General features: G+C 48.6%; 1 protein-coding gene across 5 annotated transcripts in view; it reads left to right on the top strand.

The window, feature by feature from the left end:
• Positions 1 to 17,397, top strand: part of TRAPPC9 (trafficking protein particle complex subunit 9) — a 667,549-nt gene that overhangs the window by 51,009 nt on the left and 599,143 nt on the right. For all 5 annotated transcript variants that reach the window (XM_073679927.1, XM_073679930.1, XM_073679928.1 and 2 more), the window contains 2 exons: positions 344 to 470; positions 1,590 to 1,735. In XM_073679927.1, the coding sequence (XP_073536028.1) occupies positions 344 to 470; positions 1,590 to 1,735 (273 nt within the window). The remainder of the gene's footprint in view (positions 1 to 343; positions 471 to 1,589; positions 1,736 to 17,397) is intronic.

Raw genomic sequence — 17,397 nt, 5'->3', positions numbered from 1 at the left:
TATATACTTCCTGTCCAGCCTCCACACACAGGACTTGCCCTTTCCGCCGCTCACTGGCCACAGTGGTGACCAGCCTGAGCGCCATTTCGTGTGTGTGAAGGTGAGCCCAAGCTGTGCAGGACCCCCGACTAAGGAGCGCAGGGAAGGTCCCAGCAGGGCTCTACATAGACACTTCATATAAAAGAGGAATGAAAAATTCAGCAAGCTCAGATTGGACCCAAAACAGACAGCAGTTTTTGTTATATAAACAGCTTTTTTTTTTCTTTATTAGTCAGATGACGGCTCTTTTTCAAGTTATTTTCAATCTTTTTGACTTTAATTGGTTTCTCCTCCCGGTTTATAGAGAAGAAGGACGTGGCACAGAGTCTGGAGAGTTACACCTCCAAATGTGCAGGAACCATGGAGCCGATCCAATTACCCGAAGGCCTAACGCTGCTGCCCGTGCCCTTCACCAAACTGCCCATTGTCAGGTTTGTACCATTGTGTGTGTGTTTTTTTTTCTTGGTATTTGTTCTCCAAAGCCAGACAACTTTATTCAAAGAATTGCCAGATGGTTCCAGACAACCCAATTTCCCAACATTGCCCATCCCCCTATAAAAAAAAATCTGACCTCTGCCATATTATTATTATTATTATTTATTATTATAGCGCCATTTATTCCATGGCGCTTTACGTGTGAACATATGATCCTTGCAGAGAAAATGTAGTGTCCCCTGAAAAAAAAGCTTCCTCTACTGGAGAAAACAGGCCTCTGACCACTGCAGCCAATCACTGGCCACTTATCACCGATTGACTGCAGTGGTCACACACTCTTCCCCACCGGAGACCCTGGGCAGCGGTAAAATAAAAATGGCAGAAAACAATGGCCAGCGGACATTTAAACAGGAAAATCATTAGGGTGAAATCTGTTGAAAATATGCAGCAAATAATCCTGAAGAAGCATGCAGATTTCTTTGTGAAATCTCTACGGATTTGCAGGACTTTTTTTTTTTTTTGACCCAAAAAGAAAAGGAAAAATTGAAGGGTTAACAGCCATCATCGCTGGCAGACATATGATGAACGCGCCAGCCGCTCGGTGCCCCATAAGGGGGAATCTTTCATCTGCTCATACACAACATTTCTGTAACGGGGTCACGTCCCGCAGCGTGATTGTCACCCCTCACTGCCTCTCATCTTCACAACAAAGGGGGAAAGTTCTGAAAAGGTGACAATACCGTGTTCAGGCGGCTGCTTCACTTTCCCAGTGTTACCCATTATACTCCCATCATCTTTCTTCTTACTAAATAAAGCCAAGAAGAATGGCGGCGATAAGATATCTCATCCCCCAACATTGTGGGTGAGAGCGGAGCCGAAATCACCTGGAGCGAAGGGCTTCTAACACCTTTAAAGTGATCGCCCTGCCATGACAATAGGTGCAGGATTCTGTGCCCTTCATTCCTCAATACGTCTTCACATGTTACTGATACAAATTCACTTTATGTGACATCACTGTCACTTACTTGGACTTTCACCGGATTATCAGATGCCGGATTACAGGTATGTCATGGTACCTGCACACTGATGACCCCGTTATTTCTACTTTCCTCCAGGTCAGTGAAGCTTCTCAATCTGCCGATTATTTTACGGCCTCAGAAGGTGAAGAATTTACTGGGTCAGAAACTTTCCACGAAAAGCCCCTTCATCTACTCCCCGATCATCGCCCACAACCGCAGCGAGGAGAAGAATAAGAAGATTGGTGAGTGATTGTATCCGATCCAGGAGCCATTTTCCTGCGCCTCCTGCTGGTTCAGGGTCTGCTCCGGCAATGTCCTGCCGCGGTGGATCGTGAGACGTAGCGGCGTCTTCATAGTTCTTGTCGCTCAGCGGTCCCCTCCATGCACGCAGGGTGGGATACAACAGCTGTGACCTCTCGGCTCCACTTTTATATCTTTGTGGTACGCAGCTCTGGATGTGACTAGAGCAGAAAATCCTCCTAATTAGTGGCGCTTAGAAATGGAGGAGTCCTTTACATAAACCTCTACCATTTACGGTGAGGGACGCGACAACTTCTTCCTCCTGACACCGGTTTACTGCCTCGAAGAACATGACAGAGCGGCTCCATCTTCCCCTCTAATTAAACGATCCGCCGCTTTGTAATGAGCCAACGACACCTGCATCCGAGCAGAGTTGTAGTAGTGTCGGTGCTTTCATTAAAAGCCGGAGCGATGGGATCAATATGGCGTCTTGGGAGCTTACAGATTGATTGATTAGCGCTCATTCTGAGATCACTGTCCAAGAAACCTGTTGATCTACATTACCCGGGGGAAGAGGGAGGAAAATCACCGCCTGATGGGAATGTAGTCCCAGCGCTTGTTACCACGCTTCCTATCGGACATTATTATTGTCAGATGAAATGATTTCCATGGTGGAGCGTCTGGTGGGGACGCAAGATAATTTACCTGACTCCATGATGAGTCCCCGGCTTCTTCTGGGGCAGCGGACCATCATCTCCGGATCTCCCAGCCTTGTTTTTAAAGTTGTAGTGGACGCCCCCCTGGGACTGTAAGGTATCTTCTATCTCAGACGTGATTTCATTTAAAGATTTTTCTGTATTTTCATGACTATGAAAATTGTACATTCACACTGAAGGCATCAAAACTATGAATTAACACATGTGGAATTATATACTTAACAAAAAAGTGTGAAACAACTGAAAATATGTCTTATATTCTAGGTTCTTCAAAGTAGCCACCTTTTGCTTTGATGACTGCTTTGCACACTCTTGGCATTCTCTTGATGAGCTTCAGAGCAGAAACTTTAAGGCTATGTTCACATGTTGTGTTTTTCTGAACAAAAAAAGTTCATGAAAAATACACAATTACAAATGTAACTGCAAGGGGAGGTGAATTGGTTGGTAATAGATTACCAAAGAAATTGGCAGAGCATTGAGTTTTTTAGGACACTGTTTACGTTCACACTTTGCTCAGCCCTTGAGTTGGTCAGGCATTGTTCAATTTCACACCTTGGTCGGCCAATGTTTACTTCACATATATCACTAATTTAATTAAACTGTCCTAATCGTAACTGCCATCTCATGTGAGGAGACCAAGACATTATGGTTTTAACTTGGCAAAAACACTAAAATGAATGTGTTTAACATTCTGCTGTACCTGCTTTTTTCACTAAAAATGTAGCAAAAACTGATAGCAACTCTTTTTTTTTTTTTTTGCTGCGTTTTTGCACTTCTTGCTTTCTCTGGGTGAAAGAAGTGACATGCTGCGATTTTCAAAAACGCAGCAGTTTTCCAATTCCGTCAGGAAAAAACCCAATGTGTTTGGGTGAGATTTTTGAAATCTCATAGCTTTTGCTGGTAGTGGAAAACGCGGCTTTTAATTTGCATAAAAAAAAACGCATCAAAAACGCAACGTGTGAACATGGCCTAAATGTACTAGGATATACCTAGGAAGAGCAGGGGTGTAACTGGAGGGAAGAGGTGGGACTTAAAGGCAGGGGTGGGTCTCTGAAGAAGAGGGGCTATGTGCAAACGGAGGTGAACTCGGGGAGAACAGAGACTATGTAGACCGGGTTCAGGTGAGTCAATTTTCCAGTAACTGTTTATGTAATAAAAATAATATGATTTTAAAAGATTATAGATTTACTAGTCTTTTTTTTTTTTTTTAATTGAGATAGATTTCTTAGGGTGAATATGTCACAATATGTTCCACTTGTGCTTCATTTTGATCCGCGATCCTCCATTCACACATGAACCTGTAACGAAATCTGTGCGGCGGAACAGACCACAAAAGACCGAGGCGCTTTGAGCTCTCGAATGTCAAACCATGACATGTTATGATCACCGCGCTGCACTGACTGTCCCCAAAACGTCAGACATTAAACCTTCCATCCAACCTCTATAAAGACATTGGATTTTTTTTTTTTTTTGTTCCGGGCCCCCTCATAGGAGCCGAGTGTTCTGCTCTTCTTTTCATAGTTTCTTTCAAGAATTTTTCTTACCATTGAATATTGGCCAGCCAGTGCTCTATAAAACTTACGAATAGAAGGATCTCGAAAAGAGCCAAGAAAACGACTACAAAAGTGATTTTGGACCCTCCCGTCTACATTGGAATAAATCCGAGGAGATTTACTAAAACTTTATGACTTTTAGACCATGCAAACTTAGACCAGACAGTGATACAATTCGCCAAATTTGTCAAAATTGGTTAAATCCTGCTTGATAAATTGAGTGGATTTTTAGACTAAAGTCTAAATTTTAATCAAATTTTCTCTCGCTTAATGAATTATTATATGGTCAAATAAGTTCATTGTGGAGTTTATTTCTGTCCTCCAAGTCTGCCTTTGAACAACACCATATATATATATATCTTACACTGAAAAGTTACTTAAAGTATAAACTTTTTGAACTATGTCAGAAGGAATGGAAGTCTGATAAAAATTGAAATAAATTAGTGATTAGTAAAATAGGGCAAATATTGTAAAGTCATTCATACATATTTATTGTATTTATTTCATTTTCTTCTAAACAAAAAAAAAATAATATAAAATTATTATACTAAAATTGATTATTTCAAAATCTTTCTAAATAAAAAATTAATAAAATTAACATATTTATCAAGAATAAATATAAAAAAAAAAATGCACTTTGAATTTTCTACACCAATTCTAACTTTGTTATAATCTGCGCCAATATTTTTATCCCAGATTTTAATTTGCTGATGGCTCAGTGGTTAGCACTGTTGCGTTTGTAGCGCTGGGGTCCTGGGTTTATATCTCATCAAGGATGACATCTGCAAGGAGTTTGTATGTTCTCCTCGTGTGTACGTGGGTTTCCTCCCACACTCCAAAGACTAATAGGGAATGTAGACTGTGAGCCCCAATGGGGACAGAGATAATGATTGTAAAGCGCTGGAGAATATAATGGTGCTATATAAGAAAAGCATAATAAATAAAGGACTATGTTGCGCACCCAAGGTATCTTTATAAGCCACCAATAAGCCTGGGCACATGGGCGTCTTCAAAAACCCCATTGGTTAAATGCACCAAAAACTGGAAGCAGTCCGTATATAAAAATGTGCAACATTTCTGTAAATCTAATATGGGCCTATAAAGTTGATCAGGAGAACCGTGGTTGGACTGTAAACTATTCTCGTTAGTGCGCCCTTGGGTACAGACATCCATATTTCACGGACCTTATATGGAACATAATGCCCTGAGTGACTCATACTCATAGGAATATATGAGACCTGCGGTCAGTGGATTCATTCAGGCCCATATGTGGACTGAGAAATTTGGCCATCTGAATGCCGCCTTAAGCAGAGTTATTATTAGTAGCATTATTTATTATTATAGCGCCATTTATTCCATGGCGCTTTACATGTGAAAAAGGGGTATAATACAAGAACAATTACAATAGTCTTGAACACAATGTGACAGCAACTGATACAGGAGGAGCGAGGACCCTGCCAGCGAGGGCTCACAGTCTACAAGGGATGGGTGAGGATACAGTAGGTGAGGGTAGAGCTGGTCCTGCAGCGGTATGGTGGAGCGGTGGTTACTGCAGGTTGTAGGCTTGTCGGAAGAGGTGGGTCTTCTGGCTCCTTTTGAAGGTTTCCACGGTAGGAGACAGTCTGATGTGTTGGGGTAGAGAGTTCCAGAGTAGGGGAGAAGTACGGGAGAAATCATGTATGCGATTGTGGGAGGAGGAGATAAGAGGGGAGTAGAGAAGGAGATCTTGTGAGGATCGGAGGTTGCGTGCAGGTATGTACTGGGAGACGAGGTCACAGATATATGGGGGAGACAGGTTGTGGATGGCTTTGTATGTCATGGTTAGGGTTTTGAACTGGAGTCTCTGGGCAATGGGGAGCCAGTGAAGGGATTGACAGAGAGGAGAGGCCGGGGAATAGCGGGGGGACAGGTGGATTAGTCGGGCAGCAGAGTTTAGGATAGATTGGAGGAGTGCGAGAGTGTTGGAAGGGAGGCCGCAGAGCAGGAGGTTGCAGTAGTCGAGGCGGGAGATGATGAGGGCGGGCACTAGTGTTTTTGCAGATTCATGGTTGAGGAATGCGCGGATCCGGGAGATATTCTTTAGTTGGAGTCGGCAGGAAGTGGAAAGGGCTTGGATATGTGGTGTGAAGGAGAGTTCAGAGTCCAGGGTTACCCCAAGGCAGCGAGCTTGATGGACTGGGGAGAGTGGGCAGCCATTGACGTTGATAGATAGGTCAGTTGGGGGGGGTGAATGAGATGGTGGAAAGATGATGAACTCTGTTTTGTCCATGTTAAGTTTTAGAAATCTAGCAGAGAAGAAGGATGACATGGCGGACCGACATTGTGGGATTCTGGTTAGTAAGGAGGTGATATCGGGTCCAGATAGGTAGATCTGTGTGTCATCAGCATAGAGGTGATACTGAAAGCCATGAGACTCTATGAGCTGTCCCAGGCCAAAGGTATAAATGGAGAAGAGCAGGGGTCCTACAACTGATCCTTGGGGGACACCGACAGATAGGGGGTGAGATGAGGAGGTGGTGTGTGAGTGGGAGACACTGAATGTCCGGTCTGTTAGGTATGAGGAGATCCAGGATAGGGCCAAGTCTTTGATGCCAAGAGATGAGAGAATCTGTAGTAAGAGGGAATGGTCCACTGTGTCAAAGGAAGATGACAGGTTTAGGAGGAGGAGGATGGAGTAGTGTCGCTTGGATTTGGCGGTTAGTAGGTCGTTGGTGACTTTAGTCAGTGCAGTTTCAGTAGAATGGTGCGGTCGGAAACCAGATTGTAGGCGGTCGAAGAGGGAGCAGGAGAGGTGGGAGGACAGCTCAGAATGGACGTGTTGTTCCAGTAGTTTTGAGGCATAGGGGAGAAGTGATATGGGGCGATAGCTTTGCATATTTGTTGCAGATTTTTCTATAGCATAATTGTTACGGGCTCGCCTGGTGAGCTGGATTATCTATTCTGAGGGTCAGGGTGAGCAACACGGACCAAAGGCAATGACACAGCAGGCATGTGGATCAGCGAGGACCAGGACAACAGGGTATGCTGGAACGGCAGGCAAACATGCAGAGTAGGAAACACCAGAAACACTGAGTCATGAGGGTAGGCATGCAATTGAACTGTAGATGTATGGTCAGTCCAGAACTTGCCGCAAGCGAAGGGTTAAAGATGAAGTTTGATTGATATCTTCAAACAGGTGGCTTTTGAGAGTAACGTAGGCAGCACTGATGAACAATGATAAACTTGCTTGTAGAGAAGATATATTCAGTGGAACAGCGTTTGTAGTGTGAACAACACTAGAGAAGAGTTTGTTATACTTACAGCAGACAAAGCATTAATCAGCAGGTCTGCACCAGGAAGCTAATGTAGATAATAGAGAGACAAACAGGAGTTTGCTGAAGAGGTGATTTCCAACTGAGAAAGCTGGACGATGAGGCAAAACTTCAAAGCACACACTGACTGAGTACAAGGCTTACTGAATACTTAGTCACACAGCTGTCTAAGTCGACCTTAAAAGACCTAGGGTGGTGATGTCATAGGAGATTGCCTGGCTATTTGAAAAACTCTCCGTGGAGCACAGCAAAGGGCAGCGGCCATGGGGAAGGGAGCATGTCCCAACACTTAATCCGAGACACGACCGTAACAATAATGTGCAGCAAAATCCATGTGTTCTACTCTGATTTTGCTCTCGATACAGTTGCTAGTTTGTATAGGTTTCATCCAAGCGGTGAAATTTTGCACCAAAGAATTAACATCCTGCTGGTTTACAAATTAGAGAATAGATCCGCAATGTGTACATGAGAGTTGATGAAACCGCCACTCTTAGCTGGTAACGTGTTACACGGCGCAAATGTGGACCAAATATACAACGTGTGAACTTAACTAACTGTATGGTGATAAAGTAGACCTCACCTGTAATAATCACACGAGCCCTGTACCTGTTATGCTGGTATAATCCATATGGAGATGAGGGGTCTTGGTGCACCCATGGCGTGACCGTGAGGCGGGCGCACCATTACGCATCCTCAGTTTGCATCTTTGGGACCGGCGTAGCTTGTGACGGCCGGCGCTTTCTCCTAGAGCGCATGCATACGTGCACAGTGGCTGGACGCGTTTTCATCCCTGGTTCCTCTGAGCCGATGACGTTCGTACACCTGGAAGTATAACTCTCAGCATCCGCAGAGAGCCAGTGAGGAGCATGGGTCCAGTCACTCTGCACGCGCAGCCGGCACAGGCAGTATCAGTGCGCATGCGCACACACGTGGGGCAGCGATCACCCTAGGAGCAAGCGCTGTCCATTACAAACTGGGGCTGCCCCAAATACGCAAATTGAGGGCTGTCCTAAAGATGCAAATTGAGGGGCGTAATGGAGCACCTGCCTAATGGCCACGCCCTGGGAGCACTGAAGCCAACTCATTTACATGTGGATTAAACGTTTTCATTTAACATGCACTGTGCCAGTAAACGGTCCAGGGTTCGTGTGACTTTATAGGGGTGAAGTCCCCTATATCACTGACTACTTAGTCTAAGGATATGTTCACACATTGCTTTTTTGCTGCATTTTTTTATGCAAATTTTAAGCTGCGTTTTACAGTACCAGCAAAAGCTATGAGATTTCAGAAATCTCATGTACTGTTTTTTTTTTTTCATGACTGAATTGGAAAACTGCTCTGTTCTTGAAAACTGCAGCATGTCACTACTTTCAGCGTTTTTGCAGCTTTTTTTCTCCCATAGAAAACCATGAATAAGTGCAAAAATGCAGCAAAAAAAAATGCAGTTATCAGGTTTTGCTGTGTTTTTAGTGAGAAAAGGAGCAGTACAGCTGTATTTGAAACACATTTATTTTTGTGATTTTTCCCAAGTTTAAACCATAATGTTTTGGTCTCCTCACCTGAGAATGGTAGTTAGGATTAGTACAGTTTAATTAAATCCCTGTTATGTGTAAAGTAAACGTCCGACCAAGGTGTGAGATTGAATAAGGGCTGACCAAAGTGTGAAAGTATACAGCGTCCTACAAACTCAATGCTCTGCCAATGTCTTTGGTGTAACGGGTCCGGGAGGCGGAACCTCTGAGCTACTATACAAGGGGGCGGCCCTTGTAAGGGAGCGGGTGGCAGTCTCTGGGTGAACGGACAGGGAGTTACGGCAAGTGATCAGGGCAGTCTCTGGGTAAGGGGTAGGTACGACCTGTGATGGCAGAGCCTCCGGGTAGGCTAGCAGGCAGATGGTAGATGTGTGCTCCCAGGTGAGCAAGCGAGAGTCTCTGGAATAGCAGGTGGTCACGGCACGTGACGGCGGAACCTCCGGGCTGGCAGGCAGGTAGGTAACGGAGAAGCGCTCCCAGGTGAGCGGGCAAGAGTCTCTGGAATAGCTGGTGGTCACCGCACGTGACAACGGGACCTCCGGGCTGGCAAGCAGGCAGGTAACGGAGATGCGCTCCCAGGTGAGCGGGCAAGAGTCTCTGAGATAGCTGGTGGTCACAGCACGTGACAACGGAGCCTCCGGGCTGGCAAGCAGGCAGATAACGGAGAAGCGCTCCCAGGTGAGCGGGCAAGCTGGTCCATAGACAGACTGACCGGAGTAGTAAGGCAGACCGTCGGACCTCAGGCAAGCAGGCAGGTAGCTGATATGCGCTCCCAGGTGAGCGGGCAGGCTGGTCCTTTAGACAGACTGACAGGAGTAGTAAGGCAGACCGTCGGACCTCAGACTGGCAGACAGGTAACTAGCAGGAAACTGGCAGGTAACTGGCAACGGGACCTGAGGGCTGAAGCACAGGTGAGACACAGGTGCAAACAACATTGCTCGGGCACCTCCATTTTGGAGGAGGTGCCTTATATATGATGAAGTCCTCCGGCCATTGGCCGGGGACTCTTTAGGGCGGCGCGCGCGGCCCCTTTAAGAGGAGGGGAGCGCGCGCGCGCGCGCCCTAAGCACAGGGGCCGGGAAGGAGCGCGCGCTGAGAGCAGAGCAGGAGGAGGACGCCGGGACGGAGCGCGCGCTGACAGCAGAGCGGGGGGAAGATGCCGGGCACGGAGCAGAGCGGTGAGGGGAGCAGCGTCCCTGCCTAGCAGAGGGCAGGGACGCCGGCACTACAGTACCCCCCCCTTTAGGCCCCCCCTTTTTTAGGCCAGACAGAAATTTAGCAAGGATGAGAGGGGCATGGATGTTCTCCCGGGGCTCCCACGTTCTCTCCTCAGGACCAAACCCCTTCCAATCTACCAGGAAAAAGGTCTTTCCTCTTACCCTTTTGGTGGCAAGAATGTTCTCTACCTCAAACTCGTCCTCAGCAGAAACCGGAGCAGGAGGCGTACCTGTAGACTTGGAAAAAGAGTTAAGCACCACAGGTTTGAGGAGAGACACATGGAAGGAGTTAGGGATCCGTAAGTTGGCCGGGAGTTTCAATTTATAGGCCACCGGATTGATCTGACTGATGACCTCCAGTGGGCCGATGAACCGAGGCCCTAACTTATAGGAAGGGATCTTGAGCCGGACATATTTGGACGAGAGCCAGACTTTATCCCCAGGGCGGAATTGAGGAGGGTCCAGACGTTTTTTGTCAGCGTGTCTTTTCATACGCTCGGATGACAGAAGGAGTGCGGACCGGGTACTCTCCCATATGGAGGAAAATTTGTTAACAAGAGATTCCGCAGCCGGATTGTCCGCCGAGGTGGAGACGGGAAACGGGATCCGAGGATGCTGACCGTAGACTACAAAAAACGGGGATTTGGAGGAAGACTCGCTCTCGTGATTGTTGTACGAGAATTCGGCCCATGGCAGGAGATCCACCCAGTCAGAATGGTGGGCATTAACGAAGTGCCGAAGGTAACTGGTCAGGTTCTGATTGATCCGCTCCACTTGACCATTAGACTGTGGGTGGTAAGCGGAGGAGAAGTCCAGGGTGACGTCCAGCAATTTACAAGTGGCTCTCCAGAAACGGGAAGTGAACTGTACCCCACGATCCGACACGATGTGACGGGGCAGGCCATGAAGACGGAAGATGTGGCGGATAAAGTCTTTAGCCAGCTCGGGTGCAGACGGAAGACCTGGCAATGGAATGAAGTGAGCCATCTTGGAGAAGCGGTCAGCGACCACCCAAATGACCGTACAACCGGCAGAGACGGGCAGATCAGTAATGAAGTCCATCGCTATATGCTGCCAGGGGGCAGCAGGTACTGGCAGAGGTAGGAGGCGGCCGGCCGGCAGGTGTCTCGGAACTTTGTTGCGGGCGCAGGACACACAGGCAGAAACAAAGTCTATTACATCCTTGTGCAGGTTAGGCCACCAGTAGTGCCGGGTAATAAGCTGGAGGGTCTTTTTCTGACCGGCGTGGCCAGCTAGTTTAGACGAATGACCCCAGTGTAGGATCTTCTCCCGATCAGGTACTGGTACGAACGTCTTACCAGGAGGAAGACTATTTAGACTCACGGGAGCCACCTGCATTACTCTGGCGGGATCGATGATATGTTTCGGATCCTCCTCGAGATCAGACACCAGAAAGGACCGAGACAAGGCGTCCGCCTTGACGTTTTTGTCAGCCGGGCGAAAATGAAGGACAAAATCAAAACGAGCAAAAAACAAGGACCACCGGGCTTGGCGCGGGTTAAGTCTCTGGGCATGCTGGAGGTAAGCCAAGTTCTTGTGGTCAGTGTAAATTATTACCGGGTGAAGAGCCCCCTCGAGCAGGTAATGCCACTCCTCCAATGCCAGTTTGATGGCCAATAACTCTCGGTCTCCTATGGAATAGTTGCGCTCAGAGGAGGAGAAGAGTTTAGAGAAGAAGCCACAAGTTACCATCCTCCCGGAAGATGATTTTTGAGTAAGTACCGCTCCGGCTCCAGAGGAGGAGGCGTCAACTTCCAGGAAGAACTGCTTGTTGCCATCTGGGCGATGCAGCACCGGGGCGGAAGAGAAGGCCTGTTTAAGGGAAAGAAAGGCCTCCTCTGCTTCGGGTGGCCACTCTTTGGGATTAGTACCTTTACGGGTGAGCGCAGAAATTGGGGCCGTCCGGGAAGAGAAGTGTGGTATGAAGAGGCGGTAGTAGTTGGCGAAGCCCAGGAATCGCTGAATGGCCTTCAACCCCTCCGGTCGGGGCCATTTCTCGATGGCAGACAGTTTCTCAGGATCCATTTGTAGGCCGGTCTGAGAGATAATGTAGCCCAGAAACGGAAGCGAGGTCTGCTCAAAGAGGCACTTCTCAAATTTAGCGTAGAGATGGTTCTGCCTTAGCCTGAGCAGGACCTGACGAACGTCCCTCCGGTGAGTCTGGAGATCCGGAGAGAAGACCAAGATGTCGTCCAGGTACACCACTACGCAGGAGTAGAGAAGGTCCCGGAAGATGTCATTGACCAACTCTTGAAAGACGGCAGGAGCGTTACAGAGACCAAAGGGCATTACCAGGTATTCATAGTGGCCGTCCCGGGTGTTGAATGCCGTCTTCCATTCATCCCCCTGACGAATACGAACCAGGTTGTACGCCCCACGAAGGTCCAGTTTGGTGAAGATCCTAGCCCCCCTCAGACGATCAAATAATTCTGGAATGAGCGGAAGGGGGTACTTATTCTTCACCGTGATCAGGTTTAGGCCTCTATAGTCTATACAGGGACGGAGAGAGCCGTCCTTCTTTTTGACGAAAAAGAAGCCTGCTCCCGCCGGGGAGGTAGATTTCCGGATGAATCCTCTGGCCAGATTCTCCTCAATATATTCGGACATTGACCGGGTCTCAGCAGCGGATAAAGGATAGATACGCCCACGGGGAGGAGTAGTACCGGGTAGCAGATCGATGGGACAGTCGTATGGTCTATGTGGTGGTAATGTCTCTGCCTCCTTTTTATTAAAGACATCTGCATAAGACCAATAAGGAATCGGAAGTCCAGGTAGATTAGCTGGGGTAGGAGAGGGACGGACGGGATGGACGGGAACCAGGCAGGTTTTATGACAGTCTTGTCCCCAGCGAAGGACCTCTCCGGTTTGCCAGTCTAGCACGGGTGCATGTCTCTGGAGCCAGGGCAGACCTAGCAAGAGGGCGTGAGAGAGTCCAGGCAGAACATGAAAGGAGATACTTTCAGAATGCAGCATTCCCACCTGCAGGGTAATGGATTCGGTGATGAGTTGAATGGGGCGAGGTAAGAGGCCCCCATCCACGGCAGCGACAGACAAGGGTACAGCCAGAGGTTTGGTGGGGATGCGGTATTTCTCAACCAGGGACTGTGAAATAAGGTTCCCGGCTGCTCCAGAGTCAAGTTGGGCTAGTTCGAAATAACGGTTCTCCCCGTAGATGATCGAAACTGACAACAGCAGGGATGGAGAGGATTTATTCTTGTCTAGGTGGACCTCTCTGAGCGAACCTAGACACAGGCGTTTCCCGACCTCTCCGGGCAGGCACGGATCCGGTGCTCCTTACTGCCACAGTAGAAGCAGCTCCCCTCGGCACGGCGTGAGTCCTGACGGGTTTTGACCATCTTGGTCTGGTCGACCTGCATAGGCTCAGGAGAGTGTACCTGGGGAGAGATGGAGGGAATGACGGGTTTCTGGAAAGTAGGAGCTAAACGTGGAATCCTTCTCTCACGGGTGACCTCTTTGGCACGCTCCTGGAACCGTAGGTCAATCCGGGTGGCAAGGGTTATTAGATCATCGAGAGAGGTAGGAATGTCCCGACCAGCAAGTTCATCTTTAATACGACCGGACAGACCCTCCCAGAAGACGGATACCATAGCGTCGTTATCCCAAGCCATCTCCGAGGCAAGGGTGCGGAACCGTATGGCATATTGGCCCACGGTGAGACTCCCCTGACGGAGGCGTAGCAACGATGATGCAGATGAGGTCTTCCGTCCGGGTTCGTCGAAGACTTTCCGGAAAGCCGAGAGAAAAGCAGGCAAGTTGGACACCAGGGGGTCTCCTCTCTCCCATAGAGGATTTAGCCAGGCCAGGGCCTCCCCGGTGAGATGGGACATGATAAAGGCAATTTTGGCCCGGTCGGAATTAAACTGATGGGACAAAAGTTCAAAGTGCAGGGTGCACTGATTTATGAAGCCCCGAGCCTGGACGGAGTCGCCTCCGAAGCGAGGAGGTGCAGACAGCCGGGGACCGGAATAGGTTACCATGGTATTAGTGGGTAGCGGAGCTGCCGGTTTGCGAGTCATGGTACTGGCAGTGGCTGCAGGTGGTGCAGTCAGAGTGTCCAGGCGAGTATTGACATTCCGCAGGTGACCCAGGATGGACTCCTGTTGGGACCTTTGACGGGACAGTTCATGACACAGGTCCGTGAGCGAGGGAGCTTGGGTGCCACCGGGTTCCATGGCCCGAGCAAACTGTAACGGGTCTGGGAGGCGGAACCTCTGAGCTACTATACAAGGGGGCGGCCCTTGTAAGGGAGCGGGTGGCAGTCTCTGGGTGAACGGACAGGGAGTTACGGCAAGTGATCAGGGCAGTCTCTGGGTAAGGGGTAGGTACGACCTGTGATGGCAGAGCCTCCGGGTAGGCTAGCAGTCTGATGGTAGATGTGTGCTCCCAGGTGAGCAAGCGAGAGTCTCTGGAATAGCAGGTGGTCACGGCACGTGACGGCGGAACCTCCGGGCTGGCAGGCAGGTAGGTAACGGAGAAGCGCTCCCAGGTGAGCGGGCAAGAGTCTCTGGAATAGCTGGTGGTCACCGCACGTGACAACGGGACCTCCGGGCTGGCAAGCAGGCAGGTAACGGAGATGCGCTCCCAGGTGAGCGGGCAAGAGTCTCTGAGATAGCTGGTGGTCACAGCACGTGACAACGGAGCCTCCGGGCTGGCAAGCAGGCAGATAACGGAGAAGCGCTCCCAGGTGAGCGGGCAAGCTGGTCCATAGACAGACTGACCGGAGTAGTAAGGCAGACCGTCGGACCTCAGGCAAGCAGGCAGGTAGCTGATATGCGCTCCCAGGTGAGCGGGCAGGCTGGTCCTTTAGACAGACTGACAGGAGTAGTAAGGCAGACCGTCGGACCTCAGACTGGCAGACAGGTAACTAGCAGGAAACTGGCAGGTAACTGGCAACGGGACCTGAGGGCTGAAGCACAGGTGAGACACAGGTGCAAACAACATTGCTCGGGCACCTCCATTTTGGAGGAGGTGCCTTATATATGATGAAGTCCTCCGGCCATTGGCCGGGGACTCTTTAGGGCGGCGCGCGCGGCCCCTTTAAGAGGAGGGGAGCGCGCGCGCCCTAAGCACAGGGGCCGGGAAGGAGCGCGCGCTGAGAGCAGAGCAGGAGGAGGACGCCGGGACGGAGCGCGCGCTGACAGCAGAGCGGGGGGAAGATGCCGGGCACGGAGCAGAGCGGTGAGGGGAGCAGCGTCCCTGCCTAGCAGAGGGCAGGGACGCCGGCACTACATTTGGTAAACTATTCCCGACCAATTCAACTCCCCCCACTGTTACATTTCTAATTGTGTATTTTTTTATGAATTCATGTTAACTTTTTTTTTGTTGTTCAGAATAGTCACTATTTTATGAGACAAAATCTTTTTCCACTAAATAATTTGACCAAATTGCACTATTTTTTTTCCCCAAATGGTTTTATGGTTTCACATATGTCTTACATTGGTGACCTAACACCATACTTCTGTGGTGGAAGCAAAGCTGAACTTTGGGATCCTGAAAAACGCTGAAAAAAAAAAAATCGCAGCAAAAACGCAATGTGTGAACATAGCCTAAAGGTTAATTTGGGGGGTGAGCGACCACCTTTAAGTTTTGGATTCAGCCAGTATCCTAGTCGCTGGTCTCTACCCTTAGAACCACTGCTGCTTTCCAGCACTTTGCAGGTACATTGCACCATGTGGCGACTTTTCTTTATACATTCCATGGCGATATGTTTTTTCTTGTAACTCATTTCTAGTAATTAGATACAATCTACAATCCTGATGACATGATTTTTTTTGTTGTTGTTGTTCTTCCGTTGTAATTACCCGCCATCGTTTCACCTTTCATCCAGAGAGTAATTTACTCGTTAGCGATATTTTCAGAGTCGTTAATTATTTACGGTACGGCTCTCTCTGCTGCACTTAGAACAGGAGAAATATGTTGCCACAAATAGGCTTTTTTATTTTGGTCATAAAAGGCCTCCGCGCTCAGCAGAGCGGATCTGCGGCCATTCCGGGGTAATTTCACTCCAGAGTTTTCCTTCTCCGCCGTCAGGAATTGCGCTACTTTTCTGCAAATAGATTCACGCGTGACACAGAACGTTCCTCTCCGGCCTCTTGTCCGTCTCTTGTTTTATTCTTTGTCTGAACAACATGAGGCATTGACGGCTAAGAGGACCTTGGAGAGGCGAGAGTGACGGTCAGGGCCCCGGGAGCTGAGTGCAGCCGTGTATTGTGCCGGCACACTCGTATATTTCCTCGCCACCTTCTCGCAACGCAGACCCAGGGATTAATTGCTGAATTTGTATCCGCGGCATGTAGTCATTAATCCCTTGTTTCTGTCATTCCTTCTCTGTATTAGTTTGATAATTAAAGAGAAAATCTTTTATTGCAGCTGTTAATTCCAGAAAATCATCAATATAAAAGTAGTATAAAACCCCTTTAATAGACCTGATGAGACCGGTGTACTTACTTAAAGTCCATGTCAGCGTGATTTTATAATCCTGATATTAATAGGAGTATTTTGAGTCCAGGTATAGAGTGAGAGCACTCATGAGAGCCTGATTTATTTCTGCAGCTTGTACTGAGCAGTGTGAGATTTCCGCAGCAGCAGGGGGGGATTGGACATTGAGAAACTGTCAAATAGACTAAATGGGATGAGATTCAGTAATGGCAGCATTGAGGAGGGATCCCGAGGAGCTGTCTATCAGGCTAAAAGGGTAGAGATTTTGCAGCAACAGGGAGGAGGGACACTGAGGAGCTGTTAGTATAGGTATGTGGAGATTCAGCTGCAGCAGGGAGGCGGGACACTAAGGAATTCTTATCTATGTATGCAGAGTTCCAGCATTAGGAGGGACATTGAGGAGTTTTTAGGATATGTACATGGAGATTCAGTGGCTGCAGGGAGGAGGGATATGAAGGAATTCTTAGTTATGTAGGCAGAGTTCCAGCGTTGGCAGGGAGGAGGGACACGAAGGAGCTTAGGTATGTAGAGATTTAGCTGCAGCAGGGAGGAGGAACACTAAGGAGTTCTCGGCTATGTAGACTGAGTTCCATCATTAGCAGGGAGGAGGGACACTGAGGAGCTGTTAGGATAGGTATGTGGAGATTCAGCTGCAGTCGGGGGAGGGGCACTAGGGAATTCTCAGTTATGTAGGCAGAGTTCCAGCATTAGCAGGGTGGGGGGATGCTGAGGAGCTGTTAGGTACCTGGAGATTCAGCTGCAGCAGTGAGGAGGGACACTGAGGAATTCTCAGTTATGTAGGCAGAGTTCCAGCATTAGCAGGGAGGAGGGACACTGAGGAGCTCTTAGGATAGG

Source organism: Phyllobates terribilis, unplaced genomic scaffold (genome assembly GCF_046119375.1).
Source record: "Phyllobates terribilis strain yellow unplaced genomic scaffold, ASM4611937v1 Scaffold_4__5_contigs__length_816908805, whole genome shotgun sequence".
NCBI lineage: Eukaryota > Metazoa > Chordata > Amphibia > Anura > Dendrobatidae > Phyllobates > Phyllobates terribilis.
Note: the sequence above shows the minus strand (reverse complement) of the source record. Positions and strands in the feature narration are given on the sequence as shown.